At 47.9% G+C, this 17753-nt stretch overlaps 1 protein-coding gene across 1 annotated transcript in view; it reads left to right on the top strand.

Annotated features, from left to right (window-relative positions):
• The first annotated feature begins 647 nt into the window (after positions 1 to 647).
• GPM6B (glycoprotein M6B) overlaps positions 648 to 17753 on the top strand; it is a 117813-nt gene continuing 100707 nt past the window's right edge. Inside the window, exon 1 of the mRNA XM_068418654.1 lies at positions 648 to 798. Within this exon, the coding sequence (XP_068274755.1) occupies positions 795 to 798 (4 nt within the window). The 5' untranslated portion in view covers positions 648 to 794. The remainder of the gene's footprint in view (positions 799 to 17753) is intronic.

Raw genomic sequence — 17753 nt, forward strand, 5'->3', positions numbered from 1 at the left:
ATACATTTCTCACAGGGTTTAAAGAAACAACGAAGTCAATGCAAGCACAGCCGTGCAAGGTTGCGTGGCAGCTACCGCAGTGCTATGTAACGCCGTGAAGCGGCATTCATGGGCTCAGAAGAGGCTGTGGAGATGAGAATCACGTTGTTGAGCACGAATATAGATATTAATGAAATAAGGTTATGTTCGGGCACACAGTGCCCTTGCCATTGCCACAGAGGGACATTAAGAAGCTGATGCCTCTGAAGGTCAGGGGTGCCCTTAGTCCCGTGTCCCAGGCAAGCACCTCAAGCGGAGAGGGGCAGGGGTCCTGCCCGGACCCGGGCTGCTCGTTCTCGGCAGCCTTCTGAGGACTGGAGGAAAACGGGGGCCAGCATAAGAAAGCAAGCGCTGGTTTCAGTGACACCCCGGCACCAGGGACCGGGCGGGAGGCGGCACCCCCGGCCCCGCAGCGGGCCGGAGGCGGGCGAGGGCGGCGTGGCTGCCCGCCGCCGGGGGTGCCACCGCCAGGCCGCGTGGCGGCGCTCCGCCACCCCTGCCCCGCGGCGGGACGGGCCGGGCCGAGCCGGGCCGGGAACCCCTCGGGCGGTGCAGGCAGGCGGGGCCGTCCCCGCCCCTTTCGCCGCGCTGCAGCCGCCGGAGGCGAGCGGAGCGCGCCAGTGTGTGAGCTGCCGCCGCTGTCCTCGGCCGCGCCTCCCGCCCAGCCCGGCGCAGCCCAGCCCAGCCCAGCGAGGCACGGCAGAGCGAGCCCCTGCCCTGCTCCCCCTGCACCACCCGGGCGACGAGAGCCAGCCATGGGTAAGCGAGCCGGGCTGCGGGGGAGGGTGGGAGCTGGGGCAGGTGCGGGGCAGCCCCGGGGGTCGCGGCGGCCCCGGCCCGGCCTCTTTCCGCGCGGCGGGGCGGGGACAGCAGCCTGTTGAGCGCCCCGGCGGAGCGGGCCGGGGGCGGCCGCCCCTCCGCCCCGCTGGGGCCGAGCCGCTGCCACAGAAACTCAGCGGGCGCGGGGGGCTTCTGGCCGGCGGGGCAGCGGGACCTCGTCAGCTGCGGAGCGCTCCTTTCCTTTAAAAATAAATTAATAATAATACTGTTACTACTATAGAATCCTGGAGCTGTAGTTTCTTGGCGGCGGTTGCACGCCGCCAGCCCGTAGCCTGACTTTTCTCCCTGTCCCGCTGAAGCCGAGAAAGCGGTGCGGCCGGGGGGCTGCGCCGCACGCCGGGGGCAGGGCCGGCCGTTGGGGCAGGGCCGGCCGTTGGGGCAGGGCCGGGCAGGCCGGAGCGCCGCGGGGTGTGCGGCGGCCGCGGGTCTGCTCGGGGGGCTTGGTGCCGCCGCCCGGCCCTGGGGAGCGACTCGGCCTCGTCCCCGCTTCCCCTCGGGGAAGGTAAAAGACGGGGGTCCCGCTCAGCCCCTCTGCCCCAAACGCGGGTCCGCTGGGGTGCGGTTCAGGTTTTGCCAGGGAGTGAAGTGTGGTTCGGGGGAGGAGGGATGAACTCGGGGGATGGGGACGAGGGTGGACGTGCCTTTTCAAGGTGAGAAGCATCGAGTGCGTGTGTGGTGCCAGGCATAATGAGTTTCGGCATGAGCATGAGGGAATCCTGTGGGCCATTGGGTGGTGGAGGGAATTGGTCGTCAATGGAAAGTGGCGGCTTCTGTTCCCAAATTTATGGGGCGAGAAGAACTTTCGTGAGTGTGTCAACAAGAGCACAAGTGGGGCCCTGGCTAGGGAAGGATTCGTAGTGCACATGGGTCACTTGATAGTCAACACATTCAGCGTTCGTGTCCTTTTATCATGGGCCTTTCGGCATGGGCTGCTTCCTGTGAGCTTTCCTTTCAATCAACAATAGACCCAAATGAATTGAGTCGTAATGAAAGTTATGAGGTTTGGAAAAAAAGAAAAAAAAAGAATAATACAGCTGTATCTTGGGTCCAGTTTGTCAGTGGTGTATTATTGCCCGAGGTTGCAGCTGCTGAAGCAGAGCTATCAGTGTGTGCCCGTGTGTTAATATGCACATACTGATGCTGACACTGTCTCTGGTTTTAATTAAAAAGAAGAAGAAGAAAAAAAAAAAAAAAGAATTAATTACTCAGCCAAAGCCAAAGGAAGCTGACAGAAGTTCTGTGGTTGCTACTTTGTTAAATTAATTCGCATCACCTAATTCCTTAATTTCTAAATGCTTATTAACTGGTTTGTTGCCTAGCTTAGCAAAGATCAGACTCCTGTAGTATTATGGTCTTTTTACTAAGCTTTTTTGAAGTTTCCAACACCCCTTTCAATACATATTAAAAGTACTGATTCCTGCTGCCTCTGCAGCTCTGAAGGCTGAAACAAACAAACCAGCTGTATTAGCAGCACCAAAAAGCTTATTTTTTGCATGCATATCCCGATACTCACTTTTTAGACCATGCTTTCCATATGTGAACTTTTGATATTAAATGAAACTGTAAAGTTGACAGCCTCTCCCACGTCTGTATCTTAGTATCCTTCTCTTAACGTACACTTTTACTTTACTGCCATGAATTGATGTCAAATAAATCTTGGAATGGGGATGGAAGAGGGAAAGAGAAAGGAATGTTTTCAAGTGTCTTATTGAGAGAAGTGTATTCATTAGATTATAGCATCTTATTTGGGGGGGAATAAAATTTGTTACATAACACATGTAAAATTCTTAAGTGTCTTTGCTACTAAGTCTATGAAATTGATTTTTCTTCAGCAAATTAAGCTGCTAGGGGTTTGATATCAAAAAGTTTTTTGAATCTTTGTGGGTGATTCATTTTGAGGAGAAGAAACTCTTTTAGTCCTCAAATCTTAGAAAAACACTAAAGTTAGTCTTGCAGGTTGTGGGTCTGCAACAGGGTATCACAGAATCACAGAATGTTAGGGATTGGAAGGGACCTCGAAAGATCATCTAGTCCAATCCCCCTGCCGGGGCAGGATTGCCTAGACCATATCACACAGGAACGCGTCCAGGCGGGTTTTGAATGTCTCCAGAGAAGGAGACTCCACAACCTCTCTGGGCAGCCTGTTCCAGTGTTCAGTCACCCTCACCGTAAAGAAGTTTTTCCTCAAATTTAAGTGGAACCTCCTGTGTTCCAGCTTGCACCCATTGCCCCTTGTCCTGTCAAGGGATGTCACTGAGAAGAGCCTGGCTCCATCCTCTTGACACTTGCCCTTTACATATTTATAAACATTAATGAGGTCACCCCTCAGTCTCCTCTTCTCTAAGCTAAAGAGACCCAGCTCCCTCAGCCTCTCCTCATAAGGGAGATGTTCCACTCCCTTAATCATCTTTGTGGCTCTGCGCTGGACTCTCTCTAGCAGTTCCCTGTCCTTCTTGAAATGAGGGGCCCAGAACTGGACACAATACTCCAGATGCGGCCTCACCAGGGCAGAGTAGAGGGGGAGAAGAACCTCTCTCGACCTGCTGACCACACCCCTTCTAATACACCCCAGGATGCCATTGGCCTTCTTGGCCACAAGGGCACACTGCTGGCTCATGGTCATCCTGTTGTCCACTAGGACCCCCACGTCCCTTTCCCCTACGCTGGTCTCCAACAGCTCTGCCCCCAACTTGTACTGGTACATGGGGTTGTTCTTGCCCAGACGCAGGACTCTACACTTGCCCTTGTTATATTTCATTAAATTTCTCCCCGCCCAACTCTCCAGCCTGTCCAGGTCTCTCTGAATGGCTGCGCAGCCTTCCGGTGTGTCAGCCACTCCTCCCAGTTTTGTGTCATCAGCGAACTTGCTGACAGCGCACTCTAATCCCTCATCCAAGTCATTAATGAATATATTGAATAGAACTGGTCCCAGAACCGATCCTTGAGGGACTCCGCTAGACACAGACCTCCAACTGGACTCTGTCCCACTGACCACTACTCTCTGGCTTCTTTCCTTCAGCCAGTTCACAATCCACCTCACTACCTGATCATCCAGACCACACTTCCCCAGTTTAGCTGCGAGGATGCTGTGGGAGACCGTGTCAAACGCTTTACTGAAATCGAGATAGACCACATCCACAGCTTTACCATCATCTATCCACCGGGTAACATCCTCATAAAAGGCTATCAAGTTGGTTAAGCAAGACTTCCCGTTGGTGAAGCCATGCTGAGTGCCCCTAATGATCCCCCTGTCCTTGATGTGCCTAGAGACAGCACCAAGAACAAGTTGCTCCATCACCTTTCCGGGGATGGAGCTGAGGCTGACCGGTCTATAGTTACCCGGGTCCTCCTTCTTGCCCTTTTTGAAGACTGGAGTGACATTCGCTTTCCTCCAGTCCTCAGGCACCTCTCCCGTTGCCCACGACTTAGCAAAGATGATGGAGAGTGGCCTAGCAATGACTTCCGCCAGCTCCCTCAGCACCCGCGGGTGCATCCCATCAGGGCCCATGGATTTATGGACGTCCAGATTGCTTAATTGGTCCCTGACCCAGCCCTCATCAACCAAGACAGATTCCTCCTCTATCCTGACTTCTTCTGGGGCCACAGGGGTCCGGGGCTCCTCAGGACAGCCTCCAACAGTATAGACAGAGGCAAAGAAGGCATTCAGTAACTCCGCCTTCTTTTTATCCTCTGTCTCCAGGGCCCCCACCTCATTCATCAGTGGGCCTACATTGCCTCTAGTGTTGGCTTTACCTGCAATGTATTTGAAGAAGCCCTTTCTGTTGTCCTTGACCTCTCTTGCAAGGTTTAATTCCAAGGAGGCCTTAGCTTTCCTAGTTGCCTCCCTACATCCTCTGACAACAGACTTATATTCCTCCCAAGTGGCCAGCCCCTCCTTCCACGATCTGTACACCCTCTTCTTCCACTTGAGTTTGCCCAGCAGTTCCCTGTTCAACCATGCAGGTCTCCTGGTACCCTTCCTTGACTTCCTACCTGTTGGGATGCTCTGATCTTGAGCTCGGAAGAAGCAGTCCTTGAATGCTAACCAACTACCTTGGGCCCCCTTACCTTCTAGTACCCTGTCCCATGGGATTTCCCCTAGCAATTGCTTGAAAAGGCCAAAGTTGGCCCTCCTGAAGTTCAGGGTTGTGATTCTGCTAGCTATTCTGTTCCTGCCACATGAGATCCTGAACTCTACCATCTCATGGTCACTACAACCAAGGCTGCCCTCAACCTTCACCTCTTCAACCAGACCCTCCTTGCTAGTGAGGATCAGATCCAGCAGCGCTCCTCTCCTAGTTGGCTCATCCACCATTTGCATCAGAAAGTTATCATCAACGCACTGGAGGAACCTCCTGGACTGGGGATGGCTGGCTGAGTAGGCCTCCCAGCAAATATCAGGGTAGTTGAAATCCCCCATGACAACCAGGCCCTGTAATTGCGAGACTGCTCTCAGCTGCCTGTAGAAGGCCTCATCACCGTCCTCATCCTGATCCGGTGGCCTGTAATAGACACCCACAACAGTATCACCCCTGCCAGCATCCATGTAGAATGTCTTGTCCTGAATGTAACGGCTGGGAAGAGGGGAGGGGAGAGAAGAAGACATTTCTTGAATGTTTTGCTCATAATGATAACAGCACAAAACTCGAAGATCTGTTGGCTTCTTTGGTTAGAAACATTGTTGGATGATCAAGCCATGCCTGATGGGGTAATGGTGGTGTGGTCAGTCAGGAGAGGGGAATTCTAGCACAAATTGTAGATGAAATACTTAAAAAAGAAGTCACAAAAAGAAGTCTTTGTCAGCTGGGGATCCAGTCCCTCATGAATACAACGTTTTGTTTATGCCGTTGTGTAACTGCTGCTTTGGGGTTAGGTAGGCTGAGGCCGATGTGACCGTCTAACAAGGACTTGTTTGGAGCCCTGGCGCTGTATCGAGCTTCCAGATCCGATAGCGAGGATGTGTTTGACTGGTTCTCATTGGGACCGTTTGAATTGTCCTTGCTCGCAGAAAACTTTTGTGTAGGACTGGCTCGCTGAGGCTGATTATTATTTTTTTTCTTTTTGGAGGTGCTGAGAGCCCACCACAGCCATTGTTGTTCATTGAGCTTTTGGCTCTCAGTGCTTCTGAAAGTTGGGCACATTGTGTTCAACACCAATTAGGGTTTGTGTCAGCTGGAGGGTTGTCAGTAATAACCAGTGCAGTGCTTTGTGTGTCTTGTGTGAGAAGACCCACTCGTTGGCATCTTACATCGTGGCACCCTCTCTCCTAAACATAGTGTCTTGTCTAGGAGGTGGGGAGGGGGCTGTTAGTTTACAAAATGAACAAAAAATGGAAAAGGTTTTTGTTCCTAGACGTTTCAAAAGCATGATAGAGTGTAATTTCTTGGGAACTGTGTGTTTTCATAATTTTACACCTTTTCTTCTTTATACTACCCAAAGCGTTGCTTTCGCTAAGAAAAGTGGTTGGAGCAGAGTGGGTACATGTATTATGTTTTGTTTGGTTGGTTTTTAAAAAAAGGTACAGAGGAGAACACTGTGCACAAATAGGGGATGAAATGATGCGCGTCTTCATGTGGGTTTGCATCCCGTCTCTCTGCAGTCCCTGTGCAGGAACTGCTGCCCCACAGAGCCCACACACCCAGGAGTTCCCAGGGGCATCATGCTGTGCCATGCTGGGGCCATTGCCCTGTCTTTCACACCTTCTGGAGCTCTTCCAGCTCCCCCAGCAGTACTCGCTCCTGCATCCTGGAGCGGACCGTGCCTTTCCTGTAGGCAGTAACCTCAGGAGGTCCACCTTAGGAGCTTCTACCACCCATAGAAACGGTCCTCACTTTTGTGTGAAACGTGTCCAAAGTAGGTTCAAATATTCCCTAAACCAGTCTTTCTTCTTATGAACAGCTGGGGGCAAATCTTGAAAGAGAATCAGTCCTCTTTTCTTTCTATTCAGCTACAGACTTTGTCCAGGCGGGAGATGAAATCTTTTGTGTGTCACAGTAACAGTAAAATCCGATTAGTATCGGTCATTAAGGGTAGCTGGATTTCAATTGCCAAGTGTTCTAGTCCATATTCTGTTAAATCTTGCACCTTTTACATATATTTAACCTCGTTCCTATTAAAAAAAAGAAACTAATATTAAGTTTATCTTCTCTTAAAACCTGTGAAATATAAAATTTTATACTACTGCCCTTCCTCTATCTCTACAACATCCGCTTAGGCTATTAAAAAGTACTTAATTTTGCCTTCTCACTGTAATCCTTCTTGTCTGAGAAGGAGGCGGAGGACAAAATGTTGTGCATTTCGGATATTTCCCAGTATCCTAAACAATTTGTGGTTTCACCATATTTGCAGATTCTCCCTCTTGTTCTCTTTCTAAATATGTGGTTCAGTAGTATAGGAAGTCTGCTGTCCCGTGTGTGAATTATGATATGTCTGATAGATCTTGAAATGTTACGTTTCAGAAAAAACATACTGGATTATAGATTACATCCCTGGGAGGGCTGAACTGTGGCAGTGCCTGATTATCTGTCTTTTTCAGAGTGTTTCTAGAATTTCTTAAACCAATTGAAATCTGCAGGTTGCTTTCAATGTTTAAAGGATTTTAATTATTTTTCTCAAGCCACGTATCTTTTTTTCAATTATCTTCCATGTATTATTCCAGCAGTCATCATATTGCAAGCGTCGTGTTTTTTATACAGTATTTTTTCTATAGCCTTTGTTTTTCGAGATTAATGCTATCTAATCACAGAATGGTTTGCGTTGGAAGGGATGTTTGAAGATCGTCTAGTCCAACCGCTCTGCCATGTGCAGGGATGTCTTTTCACTTGCTCAAAGCCCAGTCCAGCCAGACCTTGAACGCTTCCAGGGATAGAGCACCCAGGGATGGGGCATCCGCAACTTCTCTGAGCAATATTTAGTAATACCTAAAGTCAGTACTCTAAAAAAATAAGTCCAAAGTCCATTTCAGCATAAGGTTAAAATACATTGAAAATAAACCCAGTGAAGCCCACTTCTTGGTATCTTTTTTTTTTTTATTCTTCGTGCAGCAGCATCATGTTGTCCCTGAGTGGGTGCATGTTCTCATAGCGAGGATTTTGTTTTCCCTGAGATATACAGGTGGTACAGCCAGACCCAGACTCACTGCACATATTGTACTTGCACTGATGGTATTTGGATGTAAATGCGTTGTTATCTTTCTAGAAGTGGGAGAGCATTGTATCTAGTGAAATTTCACTGAGGTGAAGCGTTTGCAGAGCGAGCTGCTGTGGGTTGTTACATTACCACACTCCCTACTATGGCTGTTCTTCCCACTGAAGAGTTCTCCTGGATTTTTCTTCTTTTTGACCTCCCCCATGTGCATCTCAGCTGTGTGTGCCCTTCACCCCTCCTCAGACATGCACCCACCTGGTCCCTGTGAATGTGTCCCCAGCACCTGCCTGGGCTGCACATCACCTTCCTCCTCTGTGCAGCTCCTTGGGCTGTTCCCACTGGGGGACCGAGAGCTTTCACGGAGCTGCGGGAGCCACCTTCCTGCAAGTTGCTCGGGTCCACCTCCAAAAAATTGGAACCCTTCACGGCACCACAGTGCTGCAGAGGATGTATGTATTTGCTTATAATATGCTTTTAACATAGGTGCTTTTTACGCTGGAGTGTGGAGTCGAGGCTTGCTCCCAGTGGAGCGCACAGCATCTTGCTGGGGTGCGCTGGTCTGGTGGGTTGTATGGTGGCACATTTGGGGGATCATTCTCCAGGGTTTACCTCAGTGTGCTTGTGGCCGGATTGGTTTGAGTCATCCAGGGAAATCAAAATCCTTTCTGTTCTCCTGCCTGGTTCCTTAAAATCTGTTTGGGTACAAGCGCTTCTGGGTGTGAGTTGTGGTGAGCAAGTGTAAGGAAAGACAGTTTAGTCTCCATGTGGGACATTAAAGATGGTTGCATTAAAGTAATGGATCTCGGCTTAGCCTGTGAGGTTCTGTGCAGATGCAGAAGCCTGCGCTGGCAGGATTACCGGGTCAATACTCAAAATGGGCAAAGGATGAAACAGAGCCATGGTGGCTCTTGTCCGTCACATCCATCTTGTAAGGTGGCTTCTTCCATGTCGTATTTGTTTTCGACACTGTCTCCCACAGCATCCTCCTAGACAAACTGGCTGCCCGGGGCTTGGATGGGTGGACTCTTAAATGGGTTAAAAACTGGCTGGATGGCTGAGCCCAGAGAGTGGTGGTGAATGGGGCAAAGTCCAACTGGCGGCCGGTCACTAGCGGTGTTCCCCAGGGCTCAGTTCTGTGGCCGGTGCTGTTCAATATCTTTATAGATGATGTAGACGTAGGGATTGAGTGCACCCTCAGTAAATTTGCAGATGACACCAAGCTGGGTGGGAGTGTCCATCTGCTGGAGGGTAGGAAGGCCCTACAGAGGGATTTGGACAGGTTAGATAGATGGGCCGAGACCAACGGCATGAGGTTCAACAAGAACAAGTGCCGGGTCTTACACTTCGGCCACAACAACCCCATGCAGCTCTACAGGCTGGGGGAAGAGTGGTTAGAAAGCGGCCTGGCGGAAAGAGACCTGGGGGTGCTGATCGACAGCCAGCTAAACATGAGCCAGCAGTGTGCCCAGGTGGCCAAGAAGGCCAATGGCATCCTGGCCTCTATTAGGAATAGTGTAGCCAGCCGGTCTAGGGAAGTGATCGTCCCTCTGTACTCGGCACTGGTGAGGCTACATCTTGAGTACTGTGTTCAGTTCTGGGCCCTGCACTTCAAGAAAGATGTTGAGGTGTTGGAGCGAGTCCAGAGGAGGGCGACAAGGCTGGTGAAGGGTCTGGAGGGTCTGACCTACGAGGAACGGCTGAGGGAGCTGGGGTTGTTTAGCCTGGAGAAGAGGAGGCTCCGAGGTGACCTTATTGCAGTCTACAACTACCTGAAGGGAGGTTGTAGTGAAGTGGGAGTTGGCCTCTTCTCCCGGGCAACTAGCGATAGGACAAGAGGACACAGCCTCAAGCTTCGCGAGGGGAGGTTCAGGTTGGACATTAGGAAGAATTTCTTTTCAGAAAGGGTCATTAGACATTGGAATGGGCTGCCCAGGGAGGTGGTGGAGTCACCATCTCTGGATGTGTTTAAGAAAAGCCTGGACATGGCACTTAGTGCCATGGTCTAGTTGACAGGGTGGTGTCAGGGCAACGGTTGGACTTGATGGTCCCTGAGGTGTCTTCCAACCTGGTTGATTCTGTGATTCTGTATGCAATGTAGCCTGTGGCCCAGAGGAAGCAAACGCAGCATGACAGTACAGGGGGAGGAATTCACATCTCCTGACCCTCTCCCAACTTTTCTTCTGCAGGCAGACGTGAACCTCTGACAGCTGGGGTGCTGGGATGGCTGTGCCTGTCAAAATTCCCTGTCACCCCTCCCCTGTAAACGCAGTGAACAACAGTGGAGGAGATTTCACCATTCAGTGTAACAAATAGATAGCATCGTATGACCACTCAGCTTTGTTACTTTCTGTTGCTGCTCTGTCTCAGTGCTTGGGCAGTCTCCCTCTGTAATTATTTGTCTCTTGGGTTTTAGGCTTAAAAGCTTGCATGTGGAGTTGTGGCTTGGGAAACATTTACAAGCAACGCAAAGAACTGTGAGAATTCAACATCTTTTGTTCTCCCTGGTTTTGGAGCTGTTTGACTAGCAGCAATTTCAAAATGTGAATGGAGCTTATGTTTCATTAATAGAAAGATGTGCCTGATGCAGATCAGTTGAGTGGTACAAACCTCAGTGAGTTGCTGTGCATCAGTTTTGTGTGTGTTTGTTTTATGCTTTGATAGTTGAGTGCATGTGACACTTGGAAATTTTAGCCTAAAGTATATGTACAGAAAACGACTTTCAGGAGTGTGTTTGTACTTAGTGTTTTTTGGTTTGTGTTTTTTTTTTTTTTTTTTGCCCGGGGGGGAGAATGTTGGAAAGGACTCTGGTTCAAAGATGGCTGGGATCTGTGTCATGAAGAAGACTGGACTTTTTGAAGTTATGAACTGATTTGGAGTATCCAACATAAGATACAGCCTTCATAATTTTGTGGGGTTTTTTTTAATGTTTTATTAAGAGCATAGAGCAATCATTGCATATTGCAGCCTAAAACTCTGTCTTTGTGTACATTCCTTCAATGCCAGTGAAAGTATAAGCATAGCCCCAGACTAAACCATACGTAATAGGAGAGTGGGATTGCACTGAAGGCAAATGGGGCAAAACTTGCTCTGTTAGTAGCTCAGGAGTAAGGAAGCAGCTGGCTTGCCCTCCAGGTGCTGGTTTGTGGGCTGGCAGGTAGAAAGGACACCTTGGGTTAACAATGCAGCTGGTCGGGAGATCCAAAGACCAGAGTAAATGGGAGGAATCCAGCCAGAGGAGGATTACGTTTTTAGTAGTGTACTGGTTTTCTTAATATTGGAAACATACATTTGGGCTCATTGGTGGTTTTGCTGAGCTGGAGCCGTGGAGCCTGCTGCTGATGGCTAACCGAGGAGGAATCTGACTCCCTCGTGCTGCTGGCAAGGCACAGCTAACTGGGAGTCTCCAATGTCTGGTTTTCGCTTTACCTTTTAATCTTGTTTTTTGTCAGTTCACATGGTAGAAAATTCACTGAGGCTTTTCAGTCCTAATGCTGAGTGCGCATCAGTGAAGCTGCTGGGTGAAGGTGAGCGTTGGCTGCCTGCAGGCTCCTGCCTGCGCCCTTGGTGAGCCTGCCTGGGAGAGTGGCTGCCGTTCCACCTTATTCAGGAGAGATTTCCCACCAATTATATTAAACTCTTCGGGTTTATATGTGTTTTGCTTTCTGATGGGACACAAGTGTTTTGCAACATAAGAAAATGCTTATGTCAACGTAAGATGTCTTTTTAAAGCTGCTTGAATTTGAGATTCTGGGAACCTCTGTCAGGATTTGCTGGCATGAAGTCCTGGGCACGCACCGTGCCAACAAACGCTGTGCAAGTCTGAATTAGTGCAGAGCTCTGGCTGGATCTTCAGTGCTTTTTCCTAACTTCTCTACTAAAGTAATTTTTATTTTCTTGTTGGTTGTTTTTTTGTGTATTTTGGTTTTCGTGTTTTTTTGAAGGAATAACTTTTGGAAGGTTTTAAATGATCGCTGTTTGTGTGTAGACTTAGGCTTTTGTTACCAGAACTGTGTTGACATGTCATGCACTTTCCCAAACAAAAGTGTAAAATGAGTTGTTGCATTTGTTAGGCACACAGCTGAAAATAAATTTGCCACATGGAACTTCCCTTGTGGGAAATCAAATGCTTTTCTTGAGCTGCGTAGGCATGTATTACCAAAAAAAAAAAAAAGTCAGGAGGAAAGAGAGATGACTAGTGGGAGTATTTGGAGCTGAGAACTTTCAGTGCGAGCACAGGGATCTGCTCCAGCACATCTGTCAAGAGCCCACCATTTGCAAGGTGTAATGAACAATAACACTTCATGCAACATCTCCTTAGGCTCTGTGATGGGCACTGGTACAAAAGCCTTGAAATCTCTGAGATATTTGTCATACCATGTCAGGGGAATGTAACAGAATCTTAGTGCATCACCTGTTATTGCCTGTCTCCAGCCAGTGAAGTTATTAGGTACTAAAGCTGATAACTATTTCGTTGAGCCAGATTTTTACACAAGCAGATACAAGGAATGCAGTGCAGAGGGGGCTTTGCTATGCATGACTGATATAGCCAGTGTTAGTAATTATTTCCCTCATGCAGTGTATACCTTCACTCCATAGGCATTTTTCCCATTCCGTGCTGAAATTGAAGTGACAATTTCTCATGCTTGGTAACTGGCTGATGAAAATCCCCCATTTCAGATAACATCTGTAAACTTAAAGAAATAATGACATGGATTGAAAAATAGCCAGTTAATTATAGCCTGTAATTTTTAGTCCCTTCCTTTAAATTATTTTTAAACACTTTGAAAATACCTGTTTTTCTCTTCAAACTTGAGCTATGGGAGGTATATAATAGATAATTAATCTTTAACCTCCTCCTGAAATTCTTAGAGGTTTTGCATCCTATTTGCCACTAATATGCTTCCAATGCTGTGTTTGAGAAATTGTTGTAATCTACCATGTATTAAATTCCTCTTATTCCTCAGTGGAAAGCTTAGGGAGGCAGAAAAGAACAGGAAGGAGTAAAATAATTCTTGAAAATGCTAACTTAAAGTAGCCATGGTGGACTGAAGGTAAGTATGAGGGGAGTGGGTGGAACTGAAACAAAACACAAATGAGGTAGCAGCATGAGTCAAGACTTGAATGATTTTAGCCTTAAACAGACTGCAGATTTCATTAAAATTATTTTATTTTCCTGTAAAACTTTATTTCTGGATTTTCTTAGGTTTCTTGTGGCTGTCTTCATAAAAACTACTGCATGTTTTCCCCATTATGGTCAGCTCCCCGGTGCACCCCAGCATGGTCTAGGCTTTTTCCATAGTCCTTGCAGAGAGGAAGTGCTGGACCTCATGGTTGAACCTCATTCTTCTCTCCCTCTAAGCTGTGTTCTGCCAGGTTTTGTGGGCAGAGGTATGTGTGTGGATAGATGGTTCCCTGCCTCCCTTATTCCTGTTGACATTTGATCCTCCATTGAAGGCTTCCTCCCTGAAATGGTGGCCAAGAGCACTTGCCAGTTTTGCACGCGTGATGAGCACGGCTGTGACACCATCCGATGGTGCACTGGGCATGTGCAGGTGTGTTTTCCATAGGCAATGTCTTTCTGTGATAGGTGCTAGCTTTTATCTGTTTCAGCATAAGTGGTGTACTTCTGAGACAGAGAAAACAGTGGGGACATTGGGAGAAACAGCTTTAAAAAAAAACAGGAAATCAGGAGACACTGTCTTAAAGCAAAATAAAATGTTTTACTGGAGGGAAGTTGGAGGCTTGGCTGTTTCCACAGTGACAGAAGGGTATGGCACACGTGGAATATTAAATGTTGTTGCCAAGGCTAATGGGAATGTCCCAGCTGCTGTTAAAACCTGATGCATAAATGTGTTAATTACTGCACACAATCTTTTTTGTGTTCTTACAAGAACATATAAAGAAAAAATTTGGGAAAATACCAGCGTAGTTACAGTCAGTGCTATCTACTTCTTCCCCTTACAAAATGTGTTTAGTTGATGGAACTATTTTGTTTCATGCTTGATTAGTTGATCTTAGATAGCATTGCTGTTTTTTGTAAGTAGAGGTACTTGCCATATTGGTCGGTACGCTTGCTGTAGGATGGTAATCTACTTTCTGAAGTTCATCTCCCCTGTTAGAAAGAATTCTGTTAAGATGGATTAGACAATTAGGAAGATTCCTTGTTTGCAATGCGGTAGTTAGAGTTTAACTGAGGGATGAGAATGGAAACAATACCTGAGTTTCTGCTGAAAAAAACCCCAACGAAACAAATGAAACCCTACCGGCTACTTGGAAAGGTGGTATCTCTGTTCATTAGTTCTTCCTCTGGCATGCTTAATGGGTCCCTGTGCAGGGCTCCTGAGGAGGGTTTTACACAGACTTCATAAGATGACGCAGAAGGGGAGAAGCTGTTACCCAGCCAAAACATCAGTTCCTGAAGCATTCCTCCTCTTTCCCATGGTATAAGGCAGGTTTATGGATTCAAAAAGTGCTGTCATGCTTGCTTAAGTTCTCATCTGCTGCAATCCTTCTTAAAATACTTGATCCTTAACCCTTTTTTTTTTTTTAGGGAAGAGGATGGTAAGATTAGTAGGAGGGAAGCATGCCTTGTTCCTTCCATGTGCATTTGCGAGTGTGACTGCTATGCCCACTTCCCACATGGTCAGTCTTCTGCATGTGTGAAATGTCCCTTATGTTAGGTCCTGTACCTTGTAAATAAAGTAAGTGTTTTCTATTGCCTTACTCAGAAAATATGTCAAGCTTTTTGTTGCATATGCTTCATTGCTCCAACATTTGTCCTTTGCATTTGTATCTGGTTATTAGATCTCTATGGAGAGAAATTTCTCCTCCTTGCACAAGTTTAAACACAGGAGAGAAATCATAGAATTACAGAATCACAGAATGGTTTGGTTTGGAAGGGACCTTAAATATCATCTAGTTCCAACCCTCCTGCCACGGGCAGGGACACCTTTCCACTAGACCAGGTTGCTCAAAGCCCCGTCAAGCCTGGCCTTAAACACTGCCAGAGAGGGGACATCCGCAGCTTCTCTGGGCAACCTGTTCCTGTGTCTCACTGCCCTCACAATAAAGAATTTCTTCCTAAGATCTAATCTAAATCTACCCTCTTGCAGTTTAAAACCGTTACCCCTCGTCCTATCACTACATGCCCTTGTAAAAAGCCCCTCTCCCGCTTTCCTGTAGGCCCCCTTCAGGTACCGGAAGGCTGCTAGAAGGTCTCCCTGGAGCCTTCTTTTCTCCAGGCTGAACAGCCCCAACTCTCTCAGCCTGTCTTCATAGGAGAGGTGCTCCAGCCCTCTGATCATCTTCGTGGCCCTCCTCTGGACTCGCTCCAACAGCTCCATGTCCTCATGTTGGGGGCCCCAGAGCTGAATGCAGTACTCCAGGTGGGGTCTCACAAGAGCAGAGTAGAGGGGCAGAATCACCTCCCTCGACCTGCTGGCCACGCTTCTTTTGATGCAGCCCAGGATATGGTTGGCTTTCTGGGCTGCAAGCGCACATTGCCGGCTCATATTCAGCTTTTCATCCACGAGTACCCCCAAGTCCTTCTCCTCAGGGCTGCTTTCAATCCACTCGTTTCCCAGCTTGTATCCAGGTTTGGGATTGCCCTGACCCAGGTGCAGGACCTTACACTTGGTGTTGTTGAGCTTGCATTTATTTGCCATTTTAGTAGTATTTTCTTGTGTCAGGCTAAATCACTGACATCACAGCAGTGTCCCAAAACTGAATTGATCCTGAGCTGCTTTATGTGGTCCTAGAGACATTCAGACTTTTGCCCTTCGGCACTCGGATGACTTCCGTAGTCATGAGGGGACTTGCAGCAGGAGCCTTTGCTCTTTGGTGGCTGACATGGCTGGAGTTGGGATGCTTAAAGCCTTCAGGATTGGCAGCTGCTGCGTGCCCCCTGTTTGTCCTGAAGGAGACAGCTGGGAAGAGCACCCCGGTGACAGCCTGCATCCCAGGCCTCCCACAGCACTCGGGATGTACCATGCTAGTGCTTCCTCCTAGGAGATACTGGCAATTAATTTAAAATCCTTCCCCTAGGTCATCATGGCTTTTAAGGAGCTTTTGCACTTAGTGTTTCAGAAACCGTCTTTCTTCCTTGAACATGGCCTGCTAAGACAGCTGTGTTTCTTTTAAGCACTGAAGTTAATGATGCAAAACATGAAGCTTGAGAGAAGGACAGCAGGATAACAGCCCTTCTTAGCTGTGTGCCCACTGCTAGGGTCCCTTGTGTGGGAGACCAGCATGATCAGGGTCTTTTGTGGCTGCAGGACAAAGTGTAAGGCATGGCTTGGGTATCTGCAGTCCTTTCCACAGTGGGTTTTGAGGGTGGTGCTTGTGTGGCCTTTATGGGCTTAGTGTGAAACAAGGCAAGCTTTCTTTTTTTTCCCCTGGTGTCTGTTTTTTGTTTGGTTCGTTTTTTTTTGTTTATGGAATGCAATGGAAAAGACTTTTTTTCAGATGTAACAGTAACATTGGATGAAGGGGTCCTCGCTGTGTTTGTGTATACTGCTGACATACACTTCATTTATGATAAGCCCTGTGGACTAGGTGGCTTTGCATCTTAGGGTAGTCACAACACCCCTATATGCACTAAGGCCAAAGTTGCTCAGTGTGGATGTCTGGTAGTGTTCTGGCTGGGCTGTATAGCTTCTTTCCTACCAGGGTTCATATGGTGACCTAAACTTGTCTTTGTTCACATGAGCTTAAATTGGCCATTAAGTCAATCTCTCACATGCTAGCATACAGACTTTTTTAATTTCCAGCTTTGCCTGGGAGCTCCGTCTCCTACTGTCTCTTTTCATGAAGCTGTGTGTGGCCTTACCTGCAGCATGCATGGTAGGAGTTTGCATGAGGAAATACCTTCCCAAATGTTAGCCCCAGCAGCTGTGCCTTTGTGGAGGCAAGTGGAAGAGGCAGGGCGGCAGTGCCAGCAGGCTTCACCACCGTCTTTTGTGTCCTTCGTGGCTATGGTGACCCTGGATGTGGGACCAGGAATGTGTGCACTGGAGATGATTTAAGGAAATGTGCAGCACTGCATACTGATTAATTCAGGTCATGATACTCCTAGAATAATCACAGCAGCTTGCTGCCTACAAAGTGGTTACTGTCATTCTGATGTGAACCCCTTTGGCTTACGCCAAGAAAAAACCTGTGTAGTAATTAAAATGAACCTGAACTGCTTTAGAGGAGCCTGGTTTGAATTAGGGCATGATTATTAACTGTAGCAGTATTTGGCTTTGCTAAATCTTTCCCATTCCTTCCATGCTGTTCATTCCCTTGCCACTCCATGAGCTCACTAACATCTGCTGGGGTGATATCTGTTTAAATGAAACCCCTCATCTCTGCAGAGGAAACAAGGGCTCAGCTAACACGCACCGCAAGCCCTGGTGAGACTCTGTCAGGGGTGCGGTGCCCACTGTAGAGTTTGCTGGTGGCTGACAGGGTTTCGCGTTAGCCCACCTCCAGAAAGCCAGGAGTATGGGAGCAGAAAACAGGGAGTGAAAAGGTAACTTTATTGCATGCAGAACTGTACTGAATGCAGTTCTTCTCATGGGCATCTGGAATAGTTAGTTAACAAAATCGGATTGCGTGGATTTACTACGTTAAATACAAGTCCTTTGGGCTTTAAGGGCATTGCCTTTTGTATGCGTGTGTGGGAAATTCAGGAAAAAGCAAGACTACAACAGAGTTTTAATCTCAAACTGTGGAAGCTCTGTCAGTTT

This window comes from Nyctibius grandis, chromosome 2, assembly GCF_013368605.1.
Source record: "Nyctibius grandis isolate bNycGra1 chromosome 2, bNycGra1.pri, whole genome shotgun sequence".
Taxonomy (NCBI): Eukaryota; Metazoa; Chordata; class Aves; order Nyctibiiformes; family Nyctibiidae; genus Nyctibius; species Nyctibius grandis.